The sequence below is a fragment of the Lolium perenne genome, chromosome 5 (assembly GCF_019359855.2).
Source record: "Lolium perenne isolate Kyuss_39 chromosome 5, Kyuss_2.0, whole genome shotgun sequence".
NCBI classification, from domain to species: domain Eukaryota; kingdom Viridiplantae; phylum Streptophyta; class Magnoliopsida; order Poales; family Poaceae; genus Lolium; species Lolium perenne.
In genome coordinates, this window is record NC_067248.2 from 200,265,116 (window position 1) to 200,280,115 (window position 15,000).

Below are 15,000 nucleotides of genomic sequence, written 5' to 3' on the forward strand. Positions count from 1 at the left end.
CTTATGCTACTCCAGCCATTAAGAACGATATTACTACTCTTTATGAAGCTATCACTTTCCTTCATCCGAACCTGCTACGAATGAACATATGCCCAAATATGACTTATCTTACATGTCTACTAATCCTTTTGTTTCAATTGATGCTTTCTTTCCTTCCAAGAACCCGTCGTTATGGTCGGTATCGTGCCTCCCGCGATCGACGTGCATGTGCCATGCACTGATACCAACGCGTTAGGCTCTCCCGAATCCGCCTTGCCAGCTCCGACCCTGCATGGCCTTCCCTCCCCTAGATCGATCAATCCACGCCGTCCGTCTCAGTAGTCGACCTGGCTTGCCGCTTTTGGCCCACACCCCGCAATAGTACGCGTCGCCACTCGCTGGGTCATAGCTAGCCGTGACACTTGAAACTACTACTACCGATGTTCCTGGTCATTATACAGTCACACGTTACCGGGATCATACACATCGCGGCAATATGTACACTCATGGTCCAATGTGTTACAACCCAAGTCGTCGGGCATTTTTCGCTTCTCCCACATCGCATCGCGATGCCCTTCGGGGACCAGCCCGGAGATCAGCCATGGCTGATGAATTTTCAGCACTTTGTCAAACACGGACCTGGACTCTGGTTCTGCGTCTCCACGAAATTAATATTTTTGGCAGCAAATGGGTGTTCAAGACAAAGCATAAAACCAGATGGTTATGTTGATAAGAACAAGGATCATTTGGTTGCTCGTGGTTTCACTCAGCAGCGCCAGTCCAAAGACGACTATTCATTTGGTTCTTTCCCTTGCTGTCTCTCGAGGATGGACGCTTCGCCAGGTTGATGTCAGTAATGCATTTCTTCATGGGTTCTTGTCTGACGATGTGTATATGCATCAGACAACTGGTTTTGAGGATGACGGGTATCCGTCTCATGTCCGCATGCTATCTACAGTCTTAAGCAGTCTCCTTGAGCTTGGTATGCTCGTTTGAGTGCCCTCGGGCATCAGCTTGGTTTTGTTTCTTCCAAGGCCGACACGTCTCTCTTAATCTTTTCTTACGGTGATGCTTATATCTACATGTTGGTCTACGTTGATGATATTGTCATCACTCGCCCTATTGCTTTTGATCGGTTGGTGCGCTCTCTCTCCGACACTTTCCCTATCAAGGATCTCGGTATCTTTGACTGTTTTCTAGGACTTGAAGTGTCTTACAATTCTGGGGGCATGATGTTGTCTCAGCATATATAAGTATGCGCTCGATCTTTGACATCGAGTAAGCATGGAGAATTGCAAGGACACTTCCACTCCATTGGTGCCTAAGGAGCCACCTGCTCGTGATGCTGGATCTTTCTTGGGTGCTGAAGATTTTCCGTTACCGCAATATCGTTGGTGGTCTTCAGTACCTCACTCTCACACGGCCAAATATTTCCTTTCCTATCAACAAGGTGTGGTAGTCCTTCTCTCAACCTAAAAAATTACACTGGCCAGCTATTAAGCGCATTCTGCGCTATGCTAAGGGAACTTTGAACAACATGGTTGACTATTCGAAAGTCCCCTTCAGTGAGTATCAACATCATTACCGATGCAGACTGGACAAGATGTGTTGATGATCGTGGATCTACTAGAGGTTTTGAAGTCTTTGTTGGATCACATCTTGTTTCATGGAGTTCGAAGAAGCAGCCTACTGTCTCGAGGTATAGTACGGAGGCAGAGTACAAGGCTATAGCTAATGGAGTTGTTGAAGCCAGAAGCTTCGAGTTTCTCAGCAGCTTGTTCCCTTATTATGGTGCTACAATTTAGGGAAGACTTACCTATCATCAAATCTGGTGTTTCATAATTGTACTAAGGAAATTGATATTGACTCTCATTTTATGCATGAGGGAGTCGTGGCTAGTGCTTTGGAGGTGAGGTTTATCTCTTCAGGTGACCCATTGGCTGATGTGTTTACTAAACTAGCTACACGAAAGATGATAGACCGATTCAGAACCAATCTAAATCTTGTATGTACAAATTTAGATTGAGGGTGGGTGTTAGAATCAGTCTATACGTGGCGTTGTTTTATTCCGCCCATAACGTATGTATGTAATATGGATGTCCTGTCGTGTATATATATTAAGGAGGTGTAGCCAATTGCTACACCAAAAACCCTAAACCTATTTTATTAACTCCATATACCCGAATCCTTCAAGATATCTCTATAGGTCGGAGCCATGCCTCCTTTTCGGAAAAATGAAAGATTTCCGCGAACTTCGTGTTTGGCATGTAGGTTTCTAAAACGCAGGAATATAGAAATATGATGATTCAAATGTCGTGGCTTCTCATTTCGGAAAACAAAACATAAGAATGGGTAAACATGTTCTTTGAATGTTTCACATGAATTTAGCATACAATGAAGAGAGAGAAGGTGCACCTAAATACAGATTAAATTTTAAGGACAACTCTCATGTGAGAAACTATTGAGGTGTTTAAATGAAAACAGTTGTTAATTGTCTTGGTCGTCCATTATTTCGAGTTATCTAAAATGCATATGTAGGAAACTTTGTTAACATTGAGATTATATAAATTCCACATCCAAGCATGTATGAAAATCCTGCAATCCAAAACTCGCAATACAACTTCAGTTACCAGCCACATGTTAGAAACATTATGCAGAATATTCAACGGACTTCTAGTTGCAACCATAACAAAAATCCATGCCATGTTTTTACTATTTATCCCATGTTTTAATATACCCGCTTTAATCAACCTTGTCCACAATCTTTCATGTTAACCCATATATATGGATGCCATGGAAACTAGGGATTATACCTTATTTAATGATGTGTCTCTAGTAGAAAAAGGGCCTTTACTCCCGGTTCATAACGGGCTTTAGTCCCGGTTGTGCAACCGGGACTAAAGGGTCGAGACTAAAGGCCACCTCCCTTTAGTCCCGGTTTCTTACGAACCGGACTAAAGGTCCATCCGCGTGGGTTCCGTGCGTCGGGGTGAAAATGTCTCCCCAGGTGAATTTTTCTAATTTTATTTTTTCTAATTTTTTTCACTCCATTTTTTTTCTATTTTCTCAGAATTTCTATTATTTCAGTTATTTGCATAGTTTAGTCTCTATCTCTAACTACACTTATCTCTAGTCAAATTACTTACTCGTGGTCAAACTTCCCGCTCGGTCATCCATTCTCCCACTACTCTAGCACTAGCGCGCTTAACTTCCGAGTTCCATCCCGTCCCGCATCCAAGTGCTTCGCGCGCATGTATGTGATACTAGTATCATATCAATCCTATTAACATGTTGGTCGATGTCACATTTCTTAATTGTTTGAATTTCAAATAATTCTTTTAATAAACAAAAGTAATGATGTAATAATAATCTTGAATAAATAAATAAACATTAACTTTTTAATTTGTATTATTTTTTTATTTTTTAAATAGTTTTTTTGCCAAACCTAAAACCTAAAAATTTGAAATCTAAAAATTGGGTCAAATTAATAGTAATCTTTATGCAGGATGCAATTATTAATTTTAATTTTTTTACAAAAAAATATAAAATCCATAATTTATAGCAAAAACTAAAATCTTCCTGCTTTCGTATTTTCATTTGGAATTTTGAGAATCTAAAATTTGGCTAACCTGCTAAACCCTAGTGAATTCGGATGTAACTTTTTCCCACGATGATTCTGATATATTATACGTTTTCTTCTGACGTCGTATGAAAAAGTTAATGCGGTTTTACCATTTTTCAAACCTTTTTTCCGAAAAAAGTGAAAATTCGAATTTCTTAATTTCATCGAATAGTAGGTTGCATAACATAGAAGAATCTGAAAACATTTTATTTTTTGAATTTTCTATCATTTTCTTTTGTATTTTACAAAGCAAAAAAAAGCGATCAAGGGGGGGGGGGGGGGGGGGATGGGAAGGATGCGTGGGGGGTAAAAAACTAGGAAAAATCTTTAGTCCCGATTGGGGACACCAACCTTTAGTCCCGGTTGGTAACACCAACCGGGAGTAAAGAGGTCTACGCTGGCCGCAGCCCACCATAGCCCTTTATTCCCGGTTGGTGGAGCATTAGTGTCGGTTCACCTGCAGAACCGCGACTAAAGACCCCATTAGTCGCGGTTCGAATATTTTGGGACTAAAGAGGTCGTATGGAAGGCTTTTTTTCTACTAGTGTGTGTGTCAAATCACCATTCGTATAAAGAGTGACTCACATATGCTCTTAAAAAAAACAATCATAATATGATCTTCACCAGATGTGTGTTTTATCATGTTTAGCAAATTAGATGGTGACATGTGTAGAACCATCGAGGGTTGTTTTAATATTGATGATTTCTACTTTGCGATGTGACATCTCACCATGTCTTGATTAGCACAAAGATTATACTTAAGTTGATTCTTTAATGGAAGGAAAATGTATCAAAATGTAACATGCAACGCTGCACTAATCCAAATAATAGTTAGTTATTCATCATATAAATTTATTCAAAGAAAATAACATAGATGGTACGATTATACATTTGACCTTCCACTAGTTGAGTGACTCAATTCGATAGAGAACTGAAGAAACACACATACATGACGTCCAAGTGTAAGTATAAAACTTCACACTACCATACATTATTAATACTTCAATAGCCCACATTCTCAATCATTTACCATGTCCAGAGCCATACCCAGAGCCATGACCCTCTCCGTAGCCCGAACCAGCACCATTTCCATGTCCACTTCCAGAGCCTTCACCATAGCCCGATCCAGAACCAGAGCCTTGCCCGTGACCTTCACCATACCCAGATCCTTGTCCGAAGCCGTTTCCTTGACCATAACCTTCGCCATGGCCCTCACCATATCCTGACCCCGCGCCATTTCCTTGACCATAGCCTTCACCATGCCCCTCGCCATAACCTGAACCTTGTCCATAGCCAGACCCGGAACCTTGTCCATAGCCTTCACCATGCCCCTCACCATAACCTGAACCAGAGCCTGAACCTTGTCCATGGCCTGAGCCAAAACCTTGCCCATAACCAGACCCTTGGCCCTGGCCTTCGCCTTTTCCCTGCCCTTGACCGTAACCGGAGCCTCCACCTGAGCCTGAGCCTGAACCAGCACCTGAGCCTCCACCCGAGCCTGAACCACCACCACCACCGGAGCCTCCACCTGAGCCTGAACCAGCACCTGAGCCGGAGGCCCCACCTGAACCTGAGCCTGCACCAGACCCAGCATAGGAGCCTCCACCAGAAATGGCACCCGAACCCGCAGATGATGCGGCACCAGAGCCAGATCCCGAGCCAGACCCGGAACCCGAGGCTGACCCTGAGCCCGATCCAGACGCGGAACCTGACCCCGATGCTGAGCCAGACCCGCCACCACTAACACCCCCACCTATGCCAATGTTAATCCCTGTATCGATTCCCAGGCCTCCTCCACCACCAAGGTTTATCCCTAGGTCCTTGCGAGCTATGCGACCCTCCGACGCAAAAACAAGCGCAGCAAGGACAACAATGCCAAGGGAAATGGTCTTCATGTGTGACATTGTGGTGGAAGAACTAGGTATTGCTTCGATGTGATTCAAATATCTATATGCTAGCTTGCTTTCTTGTCTACAGCTCTCTAAGACTTGCAACTCCTTGTCCTTGGTATGCAAACACTGAGGATAGTGGTATTTATAGGGTCCAGAAGTGGGTTTTGAAAAACATTGTCTGGCTTCCTGTTCCTGCTGGCAAGAACTTGTGGCTGTGGCTATTGCCTATTGGACGGCCTAATTCGCTCGACTAGTGGTGTGTTGTGGTGAGGCGAGCGACGACGGTGAAAAAGGTACGAAGACATGGGCCCTCGTAGCGCAGCAGAATGACACGTTGAGTGCCGTTGCATGCAGATGATACTAGCACTAGGTGAGAAGGAATATATAGTTGTTGCACTCTGAATAGGGACATGTTATAATGGAGTAGCTCGTGGTTGATGAGAAATTCCAGAAGCTCCGCCGTTTTATCGTTTTAGCTGGATGCATGATGATTAGCCAGTAGTGGACGCGAGAGCCTTATCGTCCAGCTAGCTAGTGCAGTAGTGCTGGCCCTTTTCATCCGCAGGAATACATATTGTCGACATTGTAGCTAACTTCAATCTTTGAAACTTTGCATCTTCAATGTTGAGTGGTGAGATTTACAGTGGGTTGAACACGCCTCTTTCGCTGGCGGTAATGACTCAACGGATCGGCTTCACGTACACTTAAAAGGCACGAAAGGAGTTCTCCTAACATTTTCGAATTAGAATTAAGTATATCAATAATACGCTAAATACATAGCATATGTATATGTGGAATGAAAAGGTACACTTGTCACTCCTTTTTTTAATGTGAAATTTTATTTTACCAAATCTCCATGGCGTTAGGATCTTCAGAAATAGAAGCTCACTCTTTAGCTACCATTTCAAAGAAACCTTCTTTTTCTACCACGACAACTAAAATGAATTTTTTTATTGCCAATAAATGCTTTCTTCCTAGATCTAAACGAAGTACTACTCGGAAATTTCTTTGAGTAGGTCCACGGCAACTAAAATGAATTTTTTATTGCCAATAAATCTTTCTTCCTAGATCCAAACAATCATACTCGGAAAGAAACTCTGGTTTCTTCTCATCTCGAGCGGCCCCATAAACAGCTATCATAACCCAATTAAAATTGTCGCTCTTTGAAGTAACATAGAATAGAGAAAATATCCAATTTAGTGAAGTTGCCCCGGATGTGCGGTTTGAACACGGCTTGTAAACCATGAATTGTAGGTCAAAAAGTTGCCCCGCACGAGCGTTTTGGTCATTCCGTCACATCCGTTGTTAATTTGCTGAAGTGACCAATTGTGTTTTTGCAAATTGCCCCCTAAAAATCAAACATAGAACTAGAAAATCAGAAAAAATAAAATTTTAGGGGCCGATTTGCAAAAAACAATTGGCCACACCAGCAAATTAACAGCCGTTGTAACAGAGTGACCAAAACACTCGCGCGGGACAACTTCGTGACCAAAACACACATCCGGGGCAACTTCATAGACTAAATTAGGGTTTTTCTCTAGAATTTAACATATCTATCTCCAGTAATAATTTTTTGGACCGAAGGGTATCATCACTAATACTAAATAAAATGCCCCCGATCTCCCAATTGGTGGAGCACAATACCGTTAAAACCTCTAGAGATATGATTTAAAATGGTGCCGAAAAATTATCTCTATCAGTTTCGAATGATTTTCGTTTACAAAAACAATGTTTAGCCGTATCCCTAAAACCTCTACTATTCCAAAAAAAAATTATTTCATTGAGAAATGATTTTCTTTTACTAATCCTCACACTCATGCGAATCACTTTCGGCTGGACTTTTTCTTTTTTTATACACCCTGCACAGACAGGAGGGTCTAGGGTCTCCTCCGACACATGGCACCCTTCCTCCGAAAGGTCAATGGACATTCCATTGGCGTGATCAAGAATTGTTGGCTTTTTTTTGTCCCTCATCCGCATGTTTCTCTTCTAAAAAAAATAGAAAGTATAATGATTGTTCATTTTGTATCACTATCCTTGATGTTCCTAGTCATATTCGATATATTACTAGGAGATGAGTGAAGTATTACCCCTAACTTCATTGCACGGGGTATGTTATTTGACAAATGAGCCACCAAAGTGTTAAACATGGGGTTTGATCTTTGGTGGGCTAGAGATACCACTACCCCTCGTAACCATCAAACCACACAGGTTGGTTCTTAATATATTTTAGCACTCAAAAGACTATGGCAGCATGAAATGCGGACACCACTAGTTACAAATCCAGGTTGTAAGACATACTTATCTTGTCTTAAGTCAAATCTTTTCAGGTATGACCAAGTTTATAGAAAAATATAACTAACAACTACAATACTAAATCAACATCACTAGATCTATCATAAAATATGTGTGCATAATGTATAAGCATTATAGGTATTTTTCATTTAACTAGATCAAAGTTAAACGTGTCTGACTTAAGACAAGATATTTAGGCCTTATAAGCCCAAGTGGAGAGAGTTTTATTATTGAGTGCATCTATCTTTCAGTCCATTGGGAATTAGCTAAATTCTCAGCCAAGTTAAATCATCACACCATTTTGTACTGCGTGAACTAGTTTTATTTTTGCTTGTCTCAGTTGCAGTTCACTTGGAATTGGAAAAATAGTTGCAACCCACTTGTAAATTGTCTCTAGCATGAATCACAATGCAAATCCAAAAAATTTGGATCTAACTGAGCACTAACTTAATTCTCACTCAATTGAAAATTAACAAATCCGACAATTGTTGCCTTAACTTTCATATGCATATATGAAAGTTATCACCGATTATTGGTGGTTGTAGCTAGCTCAATCTATTTATCACAGGTAGAATTTTCTACTTTTGTATGGTTATTGCTACTCTATTATGTGGTAGATATGATCTTCTGGGACTCTTTCTTTACAATGTAAAAAATATTTATAAATAGTAAAACTTGCCGTTACAACTAGGCGGGCAGCCGGCCGCAGGTAAGTTTTTTTTTATTTAACTATGCGTCCATGCATTGAACATGCTCTCATATGCTTCACTTGATCCTTCAAAAAAAATTCAAACAAAGATCTTCACTTCATGTAGGTAGCTAGATTAAGGACGTAATTTTTGTATTCAAGCAAAACTTGTTACATAATGCACTGCACAGGGAGCGCTAAGCATGAGAATAGAATTTCAGAGCAGAGAAACCACAAATGATATTTAATTAAGATTCATCTAGGATACTTTATTCACAACATATTAAATAAAGCAGTCTCCGTATATTGCCATTGCCCTTCTCCATAGTCCAAAACCATATACTCCCTCTATCCCACGAAGATTGTCTGAGATTTGTTAAAATTTAGATGTATCATACATCTAAATTTAAATAAATCTTAGAAAACCTTTAATTCGTACTATAATTTATGTTGTATATTTAGGTTGGGGCTTTCCCCCTAGTCCGCTTCAATGGCGGCCTTGCACATTTCCGGCACCTGCACTTGATCCGGCACTAGAGCCTGCGCTTGAACTTGCATTTGTACCGGCACCAGAACCTGCACTAGATCCAGCAAATGACCCAGCATTGGATCCCGCGGAGGACCCTGCGCTTGATCCGGCTGAAGATCCAGCGCTTGAGCCACTTCTCGACCCAGAGCCAGAAGACGAAGCAGAGCCAGCCCCCGAACTCGAGCTAGAGCCACCACCTAATCCGACGCCAAGTCCAAGTCCAAGTCCGAGCCCAAGCCCACCCCCTCCCGAGGATGAAGCGGAGCCTGACCCTGAAGCTGATGCTGATCCAGAAGAGCCTGAAGCTGATCCTGAGCCAGAGGCAGATGCTGAACCCGATCCGGAAGATGAACTAGAGCCGCCACCACCTAGACCAACACCAACCCCAACACCCAGTCCGAGACCTAGACCTCCTGAACCCGAGCCCGAGCCTGACCCTGACCCTGATCCTGATGCCGAGCCCGAGCCTGACCCTGACCCTGAGCCCGAACCAGAACCGGAACCACCCACGCCTACTCCCGCGCCCAAGCCGATACCAACTCCAAGCCCTCCAAGTCCCAGGTTGAGACCAAGGTCCTTCCGAGCATAGCGGCTCTCACCCACCGGGGCAAGCAACGCAGCAGCCATAACTGCAAGCACAAAAGCAATGGGCTTAATGCAAACCATATTGCCCTGTCTATCCCAACAGTTAATCAGTGAGTAGCAGCAGTAGTGATCCAGTACGTGAGCGATGAGAGTTTGACAAACTACGTGGGATCGGATTTATAGGTCGACGAGAGCGAGAGGCTGCTTTGACACCCGAGAGCGACGATCGTGAAGTGTTGGGGTTGAAGCTCGCGCGTGTTCGCTCCAGATTAGCTTCCGCGCATGTGTGGCCAGGATCCGTGCCTTTAGCTGAGAATTCAACGCGCAGCACAACACTGCAAGCGATCGTGGCTCCCGGCCGGCGTGTAGTGGGCGGCGGGGATTAGTTGCTGCCGGTGAGCTATTCGTCAGCTTAGGTGTACCATCGATCTGCGGCTGCGCGACACGTCCCGGCTTGAGAAATTCGTGAGGCCGATGGCCTCGATCGATCGCCTCGGTGCGCAGAAAAAGCTGGCGCTCCTGGTTGCTGCGGCATGCAGCTGCATGCGCCCGGCCGCCAAGAAAGTGGTCAGCGCTTATTTAGCGGCGAGAAAAAGTTTGTTCTGAACGAGTGGTGAGTGGTGACTATTTGACCGCTGGCAGTTCGATCAGTAGTCAGTACTGTATGAACTACGTGTAGAGCCCGGGTGTGCCTGTATGGCTGTATGTCGACGACATAAACGCTTGGTTCGATTCCTTTCCACTATCCACACGACCAGGCATTATCATCGCACCTTCGCTACGGGAAAATAAGTATATGCACGGTAAAGTCTTTGCCGTGCGATCGCCGCACGGCAAAAGTTCGGCAATGATACTGACGGCAAAGGCTTTTTTGCCGTGTGACTCGCCAGCGTGGCAGCGTTGCATGACAAAGGTTTTGCCGTGCGATGTCACACGGTAAAGGTCGTTTCTTTGTCGTGTGCTAAACATGCTTTCCTATCTGGATTCGAACCTAAGATGCAGAGTAGAGAAAGCGTGCAACCTTGCCACTGGAATAAGTGTTCGTTTGTTGATAACTATATCACGCCACGCCTTTTGAGATGAGAAGAAATCCATTTTTTACTTCTTTGCCGTGCGCTTACACTAGGTAAAGGCTTCTTTGCCGTGCGTTTGTTAAAAACACTAGGCGAAGGCATGCACGGTGATGCCTTTTGTGCTTTGCCGTGTTCGGTGGCTTTGCCATGCACCTTGATACGACTTTTCCGTCCACATTTTCTTTACCGTGCGTCCTGGGGGTCTTTGCCGTCCAGAGGTCTTTGCCATGTGTTATTCTTCATTCTTTGCCATGCCGCCATTCTTTGCCGTGCGGTTTCGTGTCATCGCACGGCAAAGACTTCTTTGCCGTGCGCATGCGCACGACAACGACGCGCCGCACAACAATGCCTTTTTTTCTCGTAGTGATTCTTTATCTAGGTAAATCAATCATGCATGGGGCATACAGGACGAGCGAGGTCTCTTTATAATTACGTTAGTAGGTAATTTTTAAGTGAGTTTAATTATCGAAAGAGAAATATCACACAAGCACTAGCCGATTTAACCAGATGCCTAAGACTGAGTATATCTACCAGATCTGCCTATGGAACAACAAGTAGTGCAAGGTAAGTGGGGATGAACGCGTACATTGCGATTGGTAAGGTCGCATCACCAACTTCATTGTTGAGGTCACCGTTGGTATTGTTGGGGTCACCGAATTACATATGTCAAGTGTAAGCCAATAACGAAGAACTCGAATAGCAGCAAGCAGTCATGTCAAGAAGCGCCTAAAAAACCTTACCGGCCGCCTGCCTGTGCAGGATCTTAGCAGATAGGCTTTCGGAGCTCTGCTCTCCCAAATTTACGTGCATGCAGTCTCCGGGAACAGCGATTGCATGGGAATACCTTTCGCTCGAGGAGAGGAATGCGGACAACCGGACAAGTGGGGAAGCCTAGAGGATATATCACCAAAAGGAACACACGAAGAGTGAGAGAGACAGATATGAGAGTGGAAAACCCACACATGATCTGTTATTTGTCTCGCCTCCATATATCTTGCGAGGTGGAGGCGCCTAACACCGATCGAACCGACATGCAGTGCCAGAGAAAGAGTCTCGGAGCTAGGTACGTGATAAGCATGCACACACTTGTTGACACGTACATGCCAAACCAAGGCACCGAATAAAAAGTTAGTCTTCCACAAAACCGGTTTCGAACTCGATTCAAGCACTACGCGTGCGATGCATGGCAAGGCGGCGGAGGAGGTGTGTGTATGAACCTCTTCTCCTCTCACTAGCATTGGTGTTGTCGGGCACATTGCAGGCGCCTCAGAACCCTGGATAGGGGCAGGGGTTGACTTAGGGCCTCTGCGATTCATACGATAGAAAATTAACTCAAAGGATTAGGAAACCTATAGGAATAGAAAAGGATGGAAAGTGCAAAACTTTCCTCGTTCCTTGTGCATAGGAATCAAAGCATGAGGTCTGAGTGGATTTTTTTTTGTTTCCTCTAAGGTTTGCCTTGAAAGTGAGACCCAAAGGAAAAAATTCCTCCAGTTTTCATTTGCACATTTCCTTTGAATCAAAGTAGTGAACAGTAGCACCTCAGGAAAATTTCATAATCTTGTACATTTTTTTCACGTTTCCTTCAAATCAAAGGAGCCATTAGTAGGTGGGAAGAGCTCACCTGATGAACCACTTCAACTCCCTTCCAACTAGTAATGTGAACTAAAATTTTACCCCCAAGCCGTCCCAAGCTGCCACCATAGATAAAATTTGAGATTTCATAAATTGTAAGCTATATATGGGCTGCGTTAGGGCTACAGTGCATCTACATCCAACATTTATCCAAAAAATAAATTGACCACGTCGTAATCATCCTAATAATCGTACATAGTTGCTGAAATATGTTTGAAACATCAGGGAAAATTAAATTTGAAACTCAAATATTCTTTGCTACCAACATTTTGAGCAACCCAAAACATGATTATTTTCCTTGGCTCGTAGACAAGAGGAAGCACTCTCCATCACAGACACTATTGCGCGTGCAGAGCAGAGTGTCCAATCCAAAGCAAATTCGAGTCTACTTTAGCTTTACTTTCATATCATCATCGCTGGTGCACCACTCGCTAAGACAAGCATATCATGCACATACTCTTATCTCAACTAAGTTCACATGTTTCCAAATAGCACATTTCCATACCTTAACTACGAGTGGACACATGGATAGCTGGAATTTTTTTGTACACATCAAATCCAGGTCCTATTAGTTCCTGGTGCTTGCATCCCCTTGATATATCTCAGGAGATCACTCCGGCTCTGCAAAGTTTACGTAATCTATAATATCTAAATTGGAGCAACCCACTAAAGGAATTCTCTCAACATGCAAGCTATCCAAGTCATCGGGTGGGCCTCTTAACATGCAAGACATCCACTCAGTAAAAGTTCCATGTCATGCATTTCCACATCATCCTACTTTGTATTATTTTCTGAGTTCACTTCCGCTAAACAATGATTCGTGTGGCTTAAATTCTAGAAACGTCAGCCTCCACTTTCATTGAATGAATGATTTGAGTGGCTTACGGACATGCCAGACGGTGAGTCAGTGACAGTCTGCTGCCCAGTTGGACCTTTTGCCTTCTCTCCTCTATATATCCCACCAGATTTCTTTATCTTTTCATTGTTATATTGTTAACTTCTCCATTTCTGTCCTCCAGTCCACCTCCAACCCCTCTCGATTTACTTCCTCCTCGCCATCTTGCCGTCTAAAGGATACATGTTTGCTCTCCAATGAGTGTCGATCTCTCTCTATCTCTCTGGGTGGCCGACCCAAATTACAGGGTTCCTGGAACTATGATATGTTTGTTGATATGTGTGTTAAGCAATCAGATGCAATAAAGCAGCCTTTGACTGTCAGACATGGACAGGTATGTTCATTTCCTTTTCCACGTGCGGGATACTTGGATAGTACAGTGTTCAGAAAAAATTCAGATCCTATCAGGTAGTAACCAAATTATAATTTCACAAGAAGTGGGTAAGTAGCTGTTGAGAGCATTTTTTTGTTGGTGGTTACAAAGTACTTCTTCTACCGGTTGTTTATTTCATCTCCATACCGAAGATTGCTTTCAATTCTCATTTTGTTGTTCTGTATTGCAGGTACTACCTAAAAGTGAACTATACTACCAGAATGGTCTACCGAGTTTCTTCATGCATTATACCTGTCTTCCAGCACATAAATATGTAATACAAATGCTTACAGTTGAGCAGAATGAACCCATTTTAACCTTGAAGATCAGAGGGTTCACCAAATATTTTGTTGCTAGCACTTCATATATGGGTCCTAAGAATATTAACATAAGGTGGAAAACCTAACGGCTACAATTATAGAATTAATAACATATTATAAAGTATATTTTTTTAATCATTTCTAATATTTTAGTATCCACCCCTAATATTTTAATATTACCAAAAGTTCCATGTCACACATATTGCCTCTTAACATGTTTTAAGGGGAAAAAAAATGCATATTTCTATCTAACACTACGGTATCAGAGCATTTAGTCATATTTCTAGATAACAACTTAACAAGCATTCTTTTCTCACCAAAAACAAATGATATCAAAGCATTTGGTCATTTTCCTTAAAACCGATATATTTATTATGTAATAACTTGAGGGAATCGTTCCATTGTGTTCCTTGATTTATCTTTAGGATTAAAAAAACATGGAGGCCATCTATGGATACTTGGAATATACGGAGTACTAGGTGATGCAAACCATAAAAAAAGTTGACATATTTCTTTGAAATTCATTCACCAAACATCCCGCAGCAAGGCGCGGGGAATCATCTAGTTAACTAACATAGAGACCAACTGATGATAACTAATTGATACTGCACGAGGGAAGCACGAAAGACTCTCGAACTTTCGATCGGCGACCGTCCCACTCCCACCAACAATATCGATCGTCTGCTAGCATGCGCTTGTGGCACATCACATGCGTGCAGCATCCATCCAACCACTTAGATCACCCCACTAAACCCTATCAAATCATGCACGTACCTACACCACCACCCCTTGCCCGGCCGATCGCGCTTGGCAGTTGCACGCCCACTGCCAAGACGACACGATCACGCGATCGCGTCCGGTTCCTCCTGGCCTTGCGCACTCACCATCCCCTATATAAACAACAGCTGCGATTGATCTTCCATTCGTCCCGCACCCCAAGTTAGGCAACCAGCTGAGAGCCTGATCGACATTGGTGTACAGCCGTGATCAGCCATTAGCTAGCAGGTAGGCGTGATTGAAGATGACAAGCTGCAGGGTGAGCGTGCTCGCGGCCGCCTTGCTTCTGGTGGCTGTCGGGTGCTCGCTGCCCGGTGTCATGGTGGAGAGCCGCCCG

The 15,000-nt window shown here is 43.3% G+C and overlaps 2 protein-coding genes across 2 annotated transcripts; both read right to left on the minus strand.

The window, feature by feature from the left end:
* Nucleotides 1-4,417: 4,417 nt before the first annotated feature.
* LOC127301508 (uncharacterized) lies at nt 4,418-5,621 on the minus strand. Its single transcript, XM_051331765.2, has one exon. It carries the CDS (start codon nt 5,503-5,505, stop codon nt 4,624-4,626), a length of 882 nt encoding a protein of 293 aa, XP_051187725.1. The 5' UTR covers nt 5,506-5,621; the 3' UTR covers nt 4,418-4,623.
* A 3,004-nt stretch (nt 5,622-8,625) lies between these two features.
* On the minus strand, nt 8,626-9,719 carry LOC127298151 (uncharacterized). The gene has a single exon (XM_051328094.2). It carries the CDS (start codon nt 9,669-9,671, stop codon nt 8,964-8,966), a length of 708 nt encoding a protein of 235 aa, XP_051184054.1. The 5' UTR covers nt 9,672-9,719; the 3' UTR covers nt 8,626-8,963.
* Nucleotides 9,720-15,000: the final 5,281 nt, after the last annotated feature.

What these genes read in the sequence shown, in the direction of transcription:
- LOC127301508 (XM_051331765.2), bottom strand. Translation starts at nt 5,505, where the DNA reads ATGTCACACATGAAGACCATTTCCCTTGGCATTGTTGTCCTTGCTGCG.
- LOC127298151 (XM_051328094.2), bottom strand. Translation starts at nt 9,671, where the DNA reads ATGGTTTGCATTAAGCCCATTGCTTTTGTGCTTGCAGTTATGGCTGCT.